Here is a 12706-nt window from a genome sequence, read left to right as displayed (position 1 = left end):
AGAATGTACATAAATTGATAATCTATCTTTGGTGTCTGTTACACTTTTTGTCAAAGTGCCAGGATGTTGGTCGGGATGGGGAATGATACAAAAACCCTGTTTAAGAAAGAAACAGTCCCCAGGTGTGTGACCAGGCTAACCATATTTCACCCAGAGACTCATTGAATCCCCTTGTAAGATTGGGTCATTTGGGGGCATTTTTAAAAGAAAAGTGCTTGATCTGGACTCCTTTGTCTTTCAATTGACCAAATGTCCACGTCGCTCCCTGTGATGGGTGTTTTGCTAGGCGCTGCTAGTATAGGGATGAACAAATAATTTCTTCTACTCAAGTTAAGATTTTCATCCAACTGTTACAGTGGTTCTGCAGGTATGGATTTTAGCAAAATAAATGGGTTTTCTGAAATAAAACAAAAAGAAAAGTACTGAAATTTTCATTTTTCTCTTAGAAATATCTTTGTTCTAATTTTATATATTGTGGCTATGAATTGATATGTAACAATTAAAATTGGTAAAATATAGATATCAAACTAGAAATTACATTGTAATTTAAGTATATTTTTTCTCTTAATTTGGTGTGCATAGAAAACCAGAAAACTACATGAAAACTAAACTAAATCCAAGGTTATTTTCTGCCCTTGCCCAACTTCTGATGAGCCTAATTTAATACAAAGTCCTAGATTCTGTCACTGTGTTTTTAAAGTTTAATAATCATTTTATGTAGATACTACTTATGGATAGAAAATACTCATTTACATCCTCCAAATTTCCAGAGTGGGAGAAGATGTGCAAACATGTAATAAGTTAGTAGTATTAAAACATTGAACATAATATATTTCTTTCTAAGGCTAGCAGGGTTTTTTTTGTTGGTGGTAGTCGTGGCTTTTTGTTTTTAGACACACTAAATTGAGGTATCATATCTATTCAAGAAGTCCACAAATCATAAGAGCTCAGTAAAATGTTTATACACACACAAATAGCTGTTAACAACCAGCTAGATCTCTATATAGCATGTTTCTGTGACACCTGAGGATTCCTTTATACCACTTCACAGTCAGTCCCTCCCCATGCCCACCCAAGGTGCCTGCTGCTCTGACATCTAGTACCACAGATTATTTCTGTATCTTCTTAAATTTCATGTATATGGAACCATACAACATGTACTTGGTTGTGTCTGGCTTTCTTGACACGTCATATCTTTGAGATTCTTCCATGAGGTTGTGTGTTACTTACTTTTAAGAATTGCTCTGGTGGCATTTCTTTGTTTGAATAACTCACAGTTTAGCCATTTTTCTGGTGGATCTTTGGGTTGTTTCCAGTTTTTTTTGATATTTATGAATAAACTGCTATGTCTTTTCATGGACAGAAACATTTTTTGGATATACTGAGGAGAGGTGGTGTTGGATTGTATGGTAAGGCTGGGTCCAGTTCTGGTAGATACTGTGGCTGTCCTGATGTGTGCTCCCATCGGTGATTATATGAAAGTTTCTGCTACGATCCTTTCTACACTTGGTGTTCTCAGTTTTTTCATGTTTAGCCATTTTGATGGACATGTAACAGTGTCTCTTTGTTTGAATTTATGTTTTCTTGATGAGTATTGATGTTGAGCATCTTTTTAAAAGTTTATAATTGACCACCTGGATATCTTATTTTGTGAAGTAGACTGCTCACAAAAATGAAATTTAGGAAATAATATTTATAATAAAAATTATCAGATGTCTAGAAGTAAATCTAATGAAAGATAAAATCTCTACACTCAAAACTGTAGAAGAATGCTGAGAGATTAAAGAAGATCTAAATAAATAAGAATATATATTCTAGTTCTTTGATTTAGATGTACTTTATGCAGCTACCTTTGAGTCTTAGAAATAAAATCCCATCTTATTGGCTTTTCATTACTGTGATGTTTTCCTTTGTCTGGAATCATTCTTGAGGATTAGCTAGGTTTTATTCCTCAAAGTTAACTTTGCAGCTACATATTTACTATTCATTTTATAGTTTATTATACATGCTATAGCCATGATCTTTTTTGATTTGATATGTTCAGTGCCTATATAAAATATTAAGATGATGGTATCTCCTATTTATAATACAAAAGGAACCAGAGTGACTTGCCAAGGGAGGTTGCAGAGCTGTTTGGAGCTAAAATTAGTGCCTAGTGTTTTGGCTTCTAGAATAGCTGTTACCTCTGTAAACTTAATATATGCATTCAATAGTATGCATCTACTCCTTAATCGTGATGAATAGATGAATCTATTCCTGAAAAACAAACATCCTGTACAGGAACATTAGCAAAGAACGTGTTTTAGGTGATATAGCTGATAAGATACGTGTTCAATTTGAATTTAAGATGACCAGCTTTTTTTTTTTTTGAAGTCAAGTGTGTCCTATGCAGTATTTGGGATATTTTTCATTAAAATTTTTTCGTTGTTTTTCTGAAATTCATTTTTAACTGGGGTTCATCTTGTTTTTATCTGGCAACCTTAGTTTATTTCCCATTATTACAAATGGAAAAAATCATAATATGTTGTATATTAGCCCAGACCTTTTATCAGTTTCTATAACAAAAATAAAACACAATAAAAATACCTGTATAAAAGTAACAGAGTACATATCGGATGTAAATAAAATAGCATTTCCTGACCAACAGACACCTAATAACGTTAACAACAAACAGCTGTTTGTAATAACACTCATGGTCTCCCAAGCACCATTCATATCTAGAATGTGTATTTCCTTTATTGACACTTAATGTTCTTCACAAAACTTACACACCTGATTCTGATTTTCTACCCATTGTACTGGAAATGTAACATGAGACTTTTCCCTTGTCTTTTTAGTAAAAGTGTATTATTGAATTGTGGGGTTATAAGTATAAAATTTTCCTTTATTAACATCAAGCAAATGAGGAATGCATTTGAAAGGTATGTATGTTCTATGAAATTTGAGTTAAAAACCAAGGGGTGTCGATGGAGAAAATGTTAACTGAGCTCATACTCTATAGGTATGCTATGCAATTTTTCAAGTGGTATGCTCTTTCAGGTTTTAGCTGATAAACATGGGAATGCTTTGTGGCTCAATGAAAGAGAGTGCTCAGTTCAGCGGAGAAATCAGAAAGTGGTAGAGGAGGCGCCAAGGTAAGAGTTCGTCCCAGTGAACGTTATAATAGGCTGAGTTTATACATTTCTTCTTTACTTTTCTTTCCCATTTTAGTGGCTACAATTGCACAGTCATGGTAGAATCTGTTAATGTACATTTTTACAATTAAGAATTTGCTACTTCATTTTCTTCAGTACTTCAGTGCATGAAAGTGAGAGAATACTTGAAAAAGAAGTTGGTGTTTTACTAGAGGAGAGAGAGTTGGGTGGATTACCAACTATGACTTCCACAGGCTTCTAGGTAATACAGACCCTGCTGGTGTTCCTGGGCATGTGGAATTTCTGGGATCTGTGCCTCCTAGATTTTCCTTATTCTGAAGGTTTCAGAAAGTTGGCCCTGAATTTCTAGGATTTACTTTTCCATGAAAAGCCTTCTGGTGCCTGAGTCTTAGAAATTCCTTGATTTATCGAAACTACTTTGGGCACATCTCGAAGCCACCTTTCATGTGTTTGGTATAGCAAGGTCATGGAACTTCATTACCAATTTGATAATAAGTTGGTATTTATTTATATTCTGGTTTTCTCTTCATTCTTCAAAATCCCCAGTTGAATGTATGTTGTTATTAATAGCTAGGCAATATAGCCATGGTAGAATAGGAATATAGCCGATTGTAGCTTTAATCAGCAAGGTCAGCATGCCTTGATATAATGTATGTATAAGTCCTGAAAAGGGTAGGTATGAATATGAGTGAATTTTCAGTCAGGGTAGTGGTATAAAAATCAAATCCTACTTCAGTTAACATTAGTTTTTTAATATGTGGTATGTTGAAGTGATTTTAAAACATAGTTTTCAATTCTTTGCTACTTCTTTTACTGAAGAGTGGGAGGAGTGAGCTATGTCCCCTCCCCTTGATTCTGCGTGCTGACTGCTTGACCAATAGGCACTGTAGAAGCAATACAGCACCCAGGCCTGATGAAAGTGCCAGCTTCCACTTCAATCTCTTGGGACATTTATGCATAAAAACCAGCCACCATGCTGTGAAGAATGGCCCTCTGCAGCCCCTGTATTGCGCGTGGCCCTCTACCGCAGTGCCCAGGACCAGAATGTGAGAAGGAAGAAGAAAAGGCAAAAGGAATGTTCTACCTGTGTCTTTAGGAATGGTTATAAAACCTGCCAGTGTTGATTACTTGGTGCTGATCTGAAGTTAGGCACTTTGCTAGGGAGGCTGGGAAATATCTTTCTTCCTTAAAGTAACCATGTACTCAGGTAAAATTCTAGCCTTGTGGAAGAAAGGGATGAGGGATTCTGGGAGAACAGTAATAGTCTCTGACACACCACTCTTCAAATTCTGTTTTCTTTTTTGTTTTATTACTTCCAATACTAGTTATTGTTGAAATGTCATCTGTGCCTATATCTGTTAGATTGATGCAGAACTGTTGTTTATAATAGGTAAGTAAGATTCATAATGCCTGAATCCAGTGATTAATCCTAACATTACCAAAAGGGAAGTGGTAGGAAGTATACTTTCACCTGTGAAGTCTTCTTGCCTCTCCCTGACCAATCCAACCTGAAATCTGTTCAAGGCTCTACATCTAACCAGAAGTTTATCAAAAATAGAAATATAATATGGATGTTAAGAGACACTATGGAGTTGCATGCAGCTGACCCTGGAGTGTGAAGAATGAGATAGGAAAATGATCAAAGTTCTTGGTTTAAAAAAAGGGAAGTGGGCATTACAAGTTAAAGAATTGTAAAGATATAAAAACAAATGAAATCCAGTGGCTGGACCTTATTTGGATCCTGATTCAAAGAAATTAGCTGCAAAAAAGATGTTTTGACACAGTCAGGGAAATTTGTGTACTAACTGAATGTTAAATGCTGTTAAGGAATTCTTGTCAATTTTAAAAGTGTGATTATGTTACAAAAGAGTTCTTATAGAACAGATATAAAAGTTTTTACAGATGAAGTGATACCTAATTTGGGATTTGCTTTGAAATTTTAAAAAAATGGGTGCGCCTAGTAGAAAAGTGGACATGCAGCATAGATAAAACAAGAGTAGCTATATATTAGTCATTGTTAGTCATAAGAAAACAGATATGTGCAAGTTTATTATGCTATTATAATTTTATACAATGTCATCAAAGTGTTACACATTTGAGAACAATTTTAATCCACAAATGGAAAAGTAGTCAATATTTATTGTTTCTCAAAGACTTTCTTGCATTGAAGCAAAATATGAAAATGCAGAAATGATCTAATAATGTTCTTTTCAGGGTTTATTGAAAACTTTTCAGCTTTACTGGCCTGCTGGAAGGTGATTTTGGTATTGTGAAACAAAAGTTTTAAGGATTTATAGTTGACTCTTGTTGCTTGTGGTAGTTATGTTCTATAAAATCATTGTGAACACAGAATTTAGTGAATACTGAAGCATTGCTCCTAGAGGAAATATAGAGGTAGGTTCCTGCAAGCCTATAGTCAGAACATTTTCATCAACGAATCAAAAAATAACCTTGTTTTATGTGTGTTTCTGTTGAAAGAAACCTTACTTAATATGCATTGTTGATTCATTAACATTGAATTTACAATCCTGGCCAGCAACTCTAGAACACATGCATTAAAATGAAGCTCATCTAATGCACCTGTTTTCTCTATAAAACATATCTCCCAATTTTAGCTTGGAGAAATTATGAATATATAGGTTAAATTTTACTTGTTGAAAACAAGTAAAATTTTTACTTGGGTTAAAGTAGTTGCATATCTTTTAAGTTGATTGAAGTTGCACTATCACATGCAAAGTTTAAATATGAGTTTCATAAAAATCTGAACTTGATATATTAAGCATGTTATGCATAATAAACATTTATTGGCAATAATATGCAATCTTAATAAATGATCATATCTGAGTAAACATTAAGAAAAATTTTATGTAATGCACACAAAAGATTGGTTTTTCAAAATGTAGATTATTCTTTCTGTATCTGTAGCATTTTTCTGGATTCTGAGACTCGAAGAGCAATGGGAGAACAAGCTGTATCTCTTGCAAAAGCAGTGAAGTATTCTTCTGCTGGAACTGTAGAATTCCTTGTGGATGCCAAGAAAAATTTTTATTTCTTAGAAATGAATACAAGACTTCAGGTAACAAAAACTCTTCTTTTTCATTCCTCTTGTTGCCTTTATACTTTGCCCTTACTCTCCTACCCCTTTTTGTTTTATAAGTTCCATAGAATGTTAAAGATTCAGTTTTATGCTTGGGTGAAGACATCTGTTAGGAATGACAGTTAAGTATCAGGTTAATTTAATGGTTAGTGTCTAGCCCTTCTACTTTGGTACTGTTAATACTTCATATTGGAAATTCTAGTTTGGGGTTTTCCTTGAATGTCTCTTGATAAACCGCATTAGGTAGGATTCATGTGCTGTTACGAGAAACTACTCTAGATATGATAAATAGAAAGGATTAAGTACTTAAAAATCTTTGGAAGGGATGTTGGCAGGACAGGTACTAGAGTGAACTTTCAGGAATGACTCCCAGAACTAAACCACCCAACCTAGCTTCTGGAGGAACTGCCACCTCTGTTGCAGTTAAGAGGTTGAGAAATCAAGTGGCTGCCCCTGAAACTGTTGACTTTAGGGACATAATTCTTCCATTGCAATCAAGATTTTGTGAACCCACTGGTGCTATAACTGGTGGTTTTATTTGCTTCCTTCTTGCCTTTTTAATTTAAATTGTAAACTAAAATACACATGCAGAAAAGTACTTAGGACACAAATGTGTAGTCAAAATAATTATAGCAAAAACTCCATGTGAAGTGTCAACTGGATCTAGAAGTAACGAAATGCCAGCACTTTTTACTCCCCACCCACCAACTTCTTCCCCTTCTGTTATTCTTCCTCTATCTTCCTAGAGCTGTTTACTATTCCGACTGGATGCTTAACACCTCCTTTCATTTCTTACTGTTTTCCCGTTTCATTATGCACACCTAAGCAGCATAATTAATTTTTCCTGTGTGTTTTTTAAATGTTAAATCAGTGGGATCATATATCATTTTTTGTATCTAGCTGCCTTCTTTTGTCAAATTATGCTTATGAGATTACACCATGGGACTGATTTTCATTTACTGTAGTAGAATTTATGTATCCAGATGCATTTGAGACCAATATCATACATACTTGTAGAGTTTGTGTAAGTATTAACCTCAGTGGTTGTTGCTCAAAACTTATGATACTTCTGTTTGAAATCATTGTTTTAGCCTGTATTCTATTGATGTGAGTATCTTTAGAAGTAATAGAATTTTGCCTTTTGGAGACTAATTTGATTTTGATCGAAAATATGTCTATAATGAAATATGTCTAATTAGATAATTGGCTGGATAATCATTTTTTATTAAAATTGAGACTATTATGTTAGGATGAGAATAATAGTCTGTAATATGATTCTCAAGGCAATTTGAAGTGACTATAAAACATTTATATTTTGTTCCAGATATAAGAGATTGTTTAGTTGGGATACTTATCAGAATTTACAGAATTAATATCCAGTGTCTTTTTTTAGGGCACTGTGTTACTGTGTTCTTATAGTTTTTTGCATTTCCCCCCCATTTGTTTCTGATTCATTAATCTCAGCCCATAAGTCTTTCAAGTTTGTCCCATGGTTGTTTTTGGTGTTAGAAATAATTTTATGCAGTCAAAATCATTAAGTACCTATGTTTACATTTTGTATCTTGGATGGCTTACCAAGAAATTATGTTCTATAGCTTCAAAAAAGATTATAAAAGAGTTTCAGGAAAACAATTAAATCCATTAAGAATTTCATCATATTAGATCTGATAGGACCTAATTCTGTGCTATTTAGTACTGCACTTTAATGTGCATCTCTCATCTAGTGTTTAATAATATTACTTTACTGTGCATTTACTTCCAGTGACAGTAATCCTGTCAGTTACCAGATGAATTAACTTTGATGTTTTAGAAGCAACTGTGTGATGGGGGGGATATTTGGTGGTGGTGGCTGTGACTGAATGGGAGCCTGAAAGAAGAATCTTGGATTTCGTAATATGCAGAAAGCCATTCTTGCAGTTTTCAGACTTCTTTCTATTATTGTTTAAACAATTCAAATGTTCTTTTAATAGTAGATTTTCCCTTTCAAATTTCTTTACTAACCTTAAATTATAATACTTAGGGCACATTCACCAAATCCTTTATCTTCTGTGATATATGTTATCTCTAATTAGTGTTTCAGTTTGAGCCTGTAGGACTATAATTTTCTTCTTTTTTTTCCTTGAAATTTCCTGATTGAACTGTCACTTTTCTAGCTTCAGAACTTACATGTTTTTTTCTGGAAACAGAAATGTGAGCAGCATTTTCAGTTTGCTAGATTTCCTTAAGAGTGAAATTTGAAATAGCAAATGCAGTTTCTCTTTAGAGATGTAACACTGAGAAAGTCACAGGTAGAAAATAATACTTGGTTCAATTGACTGGTTTTGTTTTCAGTCTGGTCAGAATTTAGGTTTCAGAATCATCTGTGCTATCCTCCTATATGTTTGTTTTTAAAGTCACTGGTTTTCTGGTACTTAAAGATAAAATTCAAATGCTCTTGCATTTCACAAATCCCTTTTCTCTGTGGCTGTAAGCTTCCTTCTGATCCCTCCTTCCTGCCAATGCTACTATCTCCATATACTAGTTTCGAGAGACTCCTGTCCTTTTTCCCTAAAAGTGCCATTCAGTATGACTTCTGTGTGCCTTTATCATGTTACTTCCTTTGATGGAAATGGTCTCTATTCACTTCCTGTAATAGCAGTTCACACATATTCCACCTGCACTCACCTTTCCCGTTTCCTTCTCTTTTCTTATGAAAGATGGCTAGAGAAACACTCTACCAAAACATATGATTTTATTGAAATGATATTTAAAAAAGTAAATTATATGTGATTTTGCTTGAATAACTTGTTTCTTATTTTGAATTATAATACCAAGAATTGGCAATAGTTAGTAAAAAAAAAAAAAAACCCATAATGGTTTAAAAGAGTATACATTGTTGGGAAGGTACTCTCCATACCAAGTTTTTATCTCAACCATTTATTTCTCCACTGGAGGCTTTAGATGTTACATCTATATATTAAAATACAGTATCCAGTAGGATTATTCCTTTCTCATTGCTCTTTATTTTTCTATATGATGTTTTGAATTACTTATTTGATTTATATTTAACAGAAAAACAAGAAATTAAAATGATGAAACTGCTGAACTGTTAAATGAGTGTTTCTAATTTCTAGAGGTATTAGCTCCTAAAAGTTGTTCTAAATAGAAGAGAAATGATTGTTGAAACCATCTATCTTTTTGTCGTATTTCTTTGTTTTCCAATTTGAAAGGATGTCTTGTTTTCCTTTTACAAAAACAAATGGAAATTGGCATATGTATATGTAATCCTGCTGTCTTTCTTCCTTAACTCATTTTTGTTGTTCTTATTACTAGTTTTACATTATTGTAACATTACTTTGTTTTCTTCAGGTGTGAGTCCACAAGTGTTTTCACTTTACTATTGTATTTTAACTTGTTTTCATGGTCATCATCAGCATTTACTATAGCTTCATGATGATCATTTCTTCATTTTGATTCACCTTATGGTTATTATTATTATTTTTAATCAAAAACTTACCTTTGAGAGGTATCCAAGGGTCCTGTATTTCTTTGAATTCTTAGATGGGTGTAAGAAGAACTTATATATGCAGAATTTTAACCTGGGTATAAAATTATGGGGTTTGAAATAGTCACATTAACATGTTATTGGCTTTTTGATCCAATACCAACCCTTCCTCCCTACCCCAGGAAAAAAAAAATAAGGAAAGAAAGGAAAAAGAAATACAGGAGAAATGGGAAAACTCTTTGAACTGACGTGTGTGTGAAACTGCAGCTTTGGGCAGGGAACACCCAGCACTACCGCGGGAGGGAAGGTGGGAGTATGGGAGAAAAGCTCTTCTCTGCCTTTGGTCAGGGACAGGTATTGCCCGCCCCTCGCACGTGAGCCTCGCATTGATGGTTCTGACTGATTTTAATTGTTATTGCTGTCTCTTAATATTTTTTAAGTTTTTTTCATAGACAACCCTGTGTTGGCCCTTCTCGATTTTCCCTTTTATTCTATCAACTTACCTTTCTGAAAGATGACCTGTGTCATTGCCCTCCTTGCCATACCACTGTACAAATGCTCACTTCCCTTCATACTACTGTCACTATGTCATAATTTGGCTTAGCTCAGTATTTGGGATTTTATTACGATCACAGTGTGAATGCTATTCTCAGCAGTCATGTCACCTAAGATTACTTTACTTTCCTGCACTAGTTTTTCCTGTATAGCTAAAAATTGCCTTTTTTTGTTGGTTTGCTTGGTTTTCCGTGTATATACCACTCATTTATCCACAAACTTGTCCTGTATTTCATTATATTCAAACACATTTGAGTCTTCTGTCACTTTTGCCTTTTTGTAGAGATCTCTGGTTTCCTTCAATCTGCTGTAGTCTGGACTGGTTGCCTTTTACATTTGCATCTTGGCTTTCCAGCTGAGATTTCTATACCTTGTTGTGATGATTCTTTATACTTCTCTCTTTTTTGGGTCTCTTTTCTCCTGGATTTTTGTCTTAAAGACTGTTGGTTTATTCCATTTTTTTCCTGGGGCACCTTTAATTAGCTTCCTAAGAGCCAGTGCATAGGAGCTAAGTTAAAGGAGAATTTGCATGAGTGAAAATGACTCTATATTAATTTGTTATTAGAAAAAGTTTAGTTTTTATTGTGGTATAGTTTGCATATCATAACATTCACCCAGGTTAAATATGCAACTGTAACAAACTGAATGTTTGTATCTCTGCAAAATTCATATGTTGAAACATAGCCCCCATTATGATGATATTAATAGGTGGGGACTTTGGGAAGTTAGTAGGTCATGAGGGTGGAGCCTTTATGAAGGGGATTGGTGCTCTTATAAAAGATGCCCCAGAGGGCCACCCTTCCGCCTTCTACCATGTGAGGACACAGAAGTCTATGAACTAGGAAGTGGCTCTCACCAGACACTGAATTGCTGACCCCTTGATCTTGAACTTCCCAGTCTCCAGAACTGTGAGAAATAAATTTCTGTTGTTTATAAACAACCCAGTCTATGTTACTCTGTTATAGCAGCCCAGATGGACTAAGACAACAAGTCAATGAGTCCTAGTAAATATACTGAGTTGTGCTACTAATATCAGAATCCAGTTTTAGAACATTCCATTATCCCATAAGGACCCCTGTGCATGTTTGCAGTCATTCCCATTTTTTTCCCCACCCCCAGGCAACCTTTAGTTTACTTTCTGTTGCTATTGATTTGCCTTTTCTGGGCATATTGGTATAAGTTAAATCATAAATATGTGGTCTTTTGTGTCTGACTTCTTTTCCTTAGCATGTTTTTGAGATTTATTTATGTTGTGGTGTGTTTCAGTAGTTTGTTCTTTTTTATTGCAGAATAGTATTCCATTCTGTGGATATATATATTTTACTTACCCATTCACAAGTTGGTGTATGTTTGAATTGTTTCTGATTTTTGCCTATTATGAATAATGCTGCTGTGAACATTCACATATAAGTGTTTGGACAAATTATTTCATTTCTCTTGGGTAGATACTTAGAATGGAACTGTTGTCAGGCAACTGTATCGGGGGAGGTCTCTCCCTGTGCACTAGGTGAAACCTCAACCTGGACAGGGGAGAGTTCTTGACTCTGAACGCGAAAGAATTCTCATGTAGGTTGGACAAGTGTAGGTAATGAAGAAATTAATTAGAGCAAGAGTAGTAGGGAATGGCAGCTGCTTTGCAGGCAGCAGAGAGCAAGGAGGAAAGGGAAGCTTCTTGAACTCCTGCTCGGCATAGGGCAGGTCCCTTGCCAACACCTAAAGTCAGGGTCACCTGGTGTCCAATGTCCACTTGGATCTGCATGGTGTGGGAACTAAGTCTCCACCACCCCAGGATTTGGGGGAGCTGCAGAGTACTGGATGGATGAGTTTGTTCTGAGAACTTCCCAAAGGCAAAGAAAGGAGATTTTCAGGCAGGCTACTAAAGAGCATGATTGCACAGCTGCAGTCCCGTCTGGGTCACCAGGCGACGGGAACTTGTCAGCCCAGGTCACAGGTCTCGGTAGCATTCCTACTTGTCTCAAGTAGAACAGAGAGAAGACTTGTTTTTAAGTCCAGAAAATAGAATGAAATAGCAAAGTAACAAAGACGCTTACCACTGAAAGAGTGCAGAGATAAAACACAGAGAGTTGAACCATGAGAAGTCTTTATTTAAGGCAAAAAGTACACACTCAAAGAAAGGGGAGTGCAGGCAACCTCAGCGAGAGGTGCACATAAGGGCTTAGGATTCCGTCTTTTAAGGTTTTCAAGAATGGGGCAAAGAGCAGGAGCATGGGGGATGGTGCTGGCTTGACATGTTGTCTCATTATGTCTCTCTCTGGTGAGAGACATTATGTCACCATCCAGTCAGCCCTCGAGATAATTCTGTAAGATAAACTCAACACAAGGAATTTATCGATCCTGTTCTCCAAGATAGTGATTTCCTCAAGCACTGGGACTGTGTCATTAGGGCTGCTGGCC

General features: G+C 35.3%; 1 protein-coding gene across 8 annotated transcripts in view; it reads left to right on the top strand.

Moving 5' to 3' along the window:
• PCCA (propionyl-CoA carboxylase subunit alpha) overlaps positions 1 to 12706 on the top strand; it is a 357794-nt gene that overhangs the window by 145685 nt on the left and 199403 nt on the right. For all 8 annotated transcript variants that reach the window (XM_073212398.1, XM_073212399.1, XM_037024801.2 and 5 more), the window contains 2 exons: positions 3040 to 3134; positions 6081 to 6231. In XM_073212398.1, the coding sequence (XP_073068499.1) occupies positions 3040 to 3134; positions 6081 to 6231 (246 nt within the window). The remainder of the gene's footprint in view (positions 1 to 3039; positions 3135 to 6080; positions 6232 to 12706) is intronic.

Source organism: Manis javanica, chromosome 9 (assembly GCF_040802235.1).
Source record: "Manis javanica isolate MJ-LG chromosome 9, MJ_LKY, whole genome shotgun sequence".
Lineage (NCBI taxonomy): Eukaryota > Metazoa > Chordata > Mammalia > Pholidota > Manidae > Manis > Manis javanica.
This window is presented reverse-complemented; position numbering and strand designations above follow the sequence as displayed.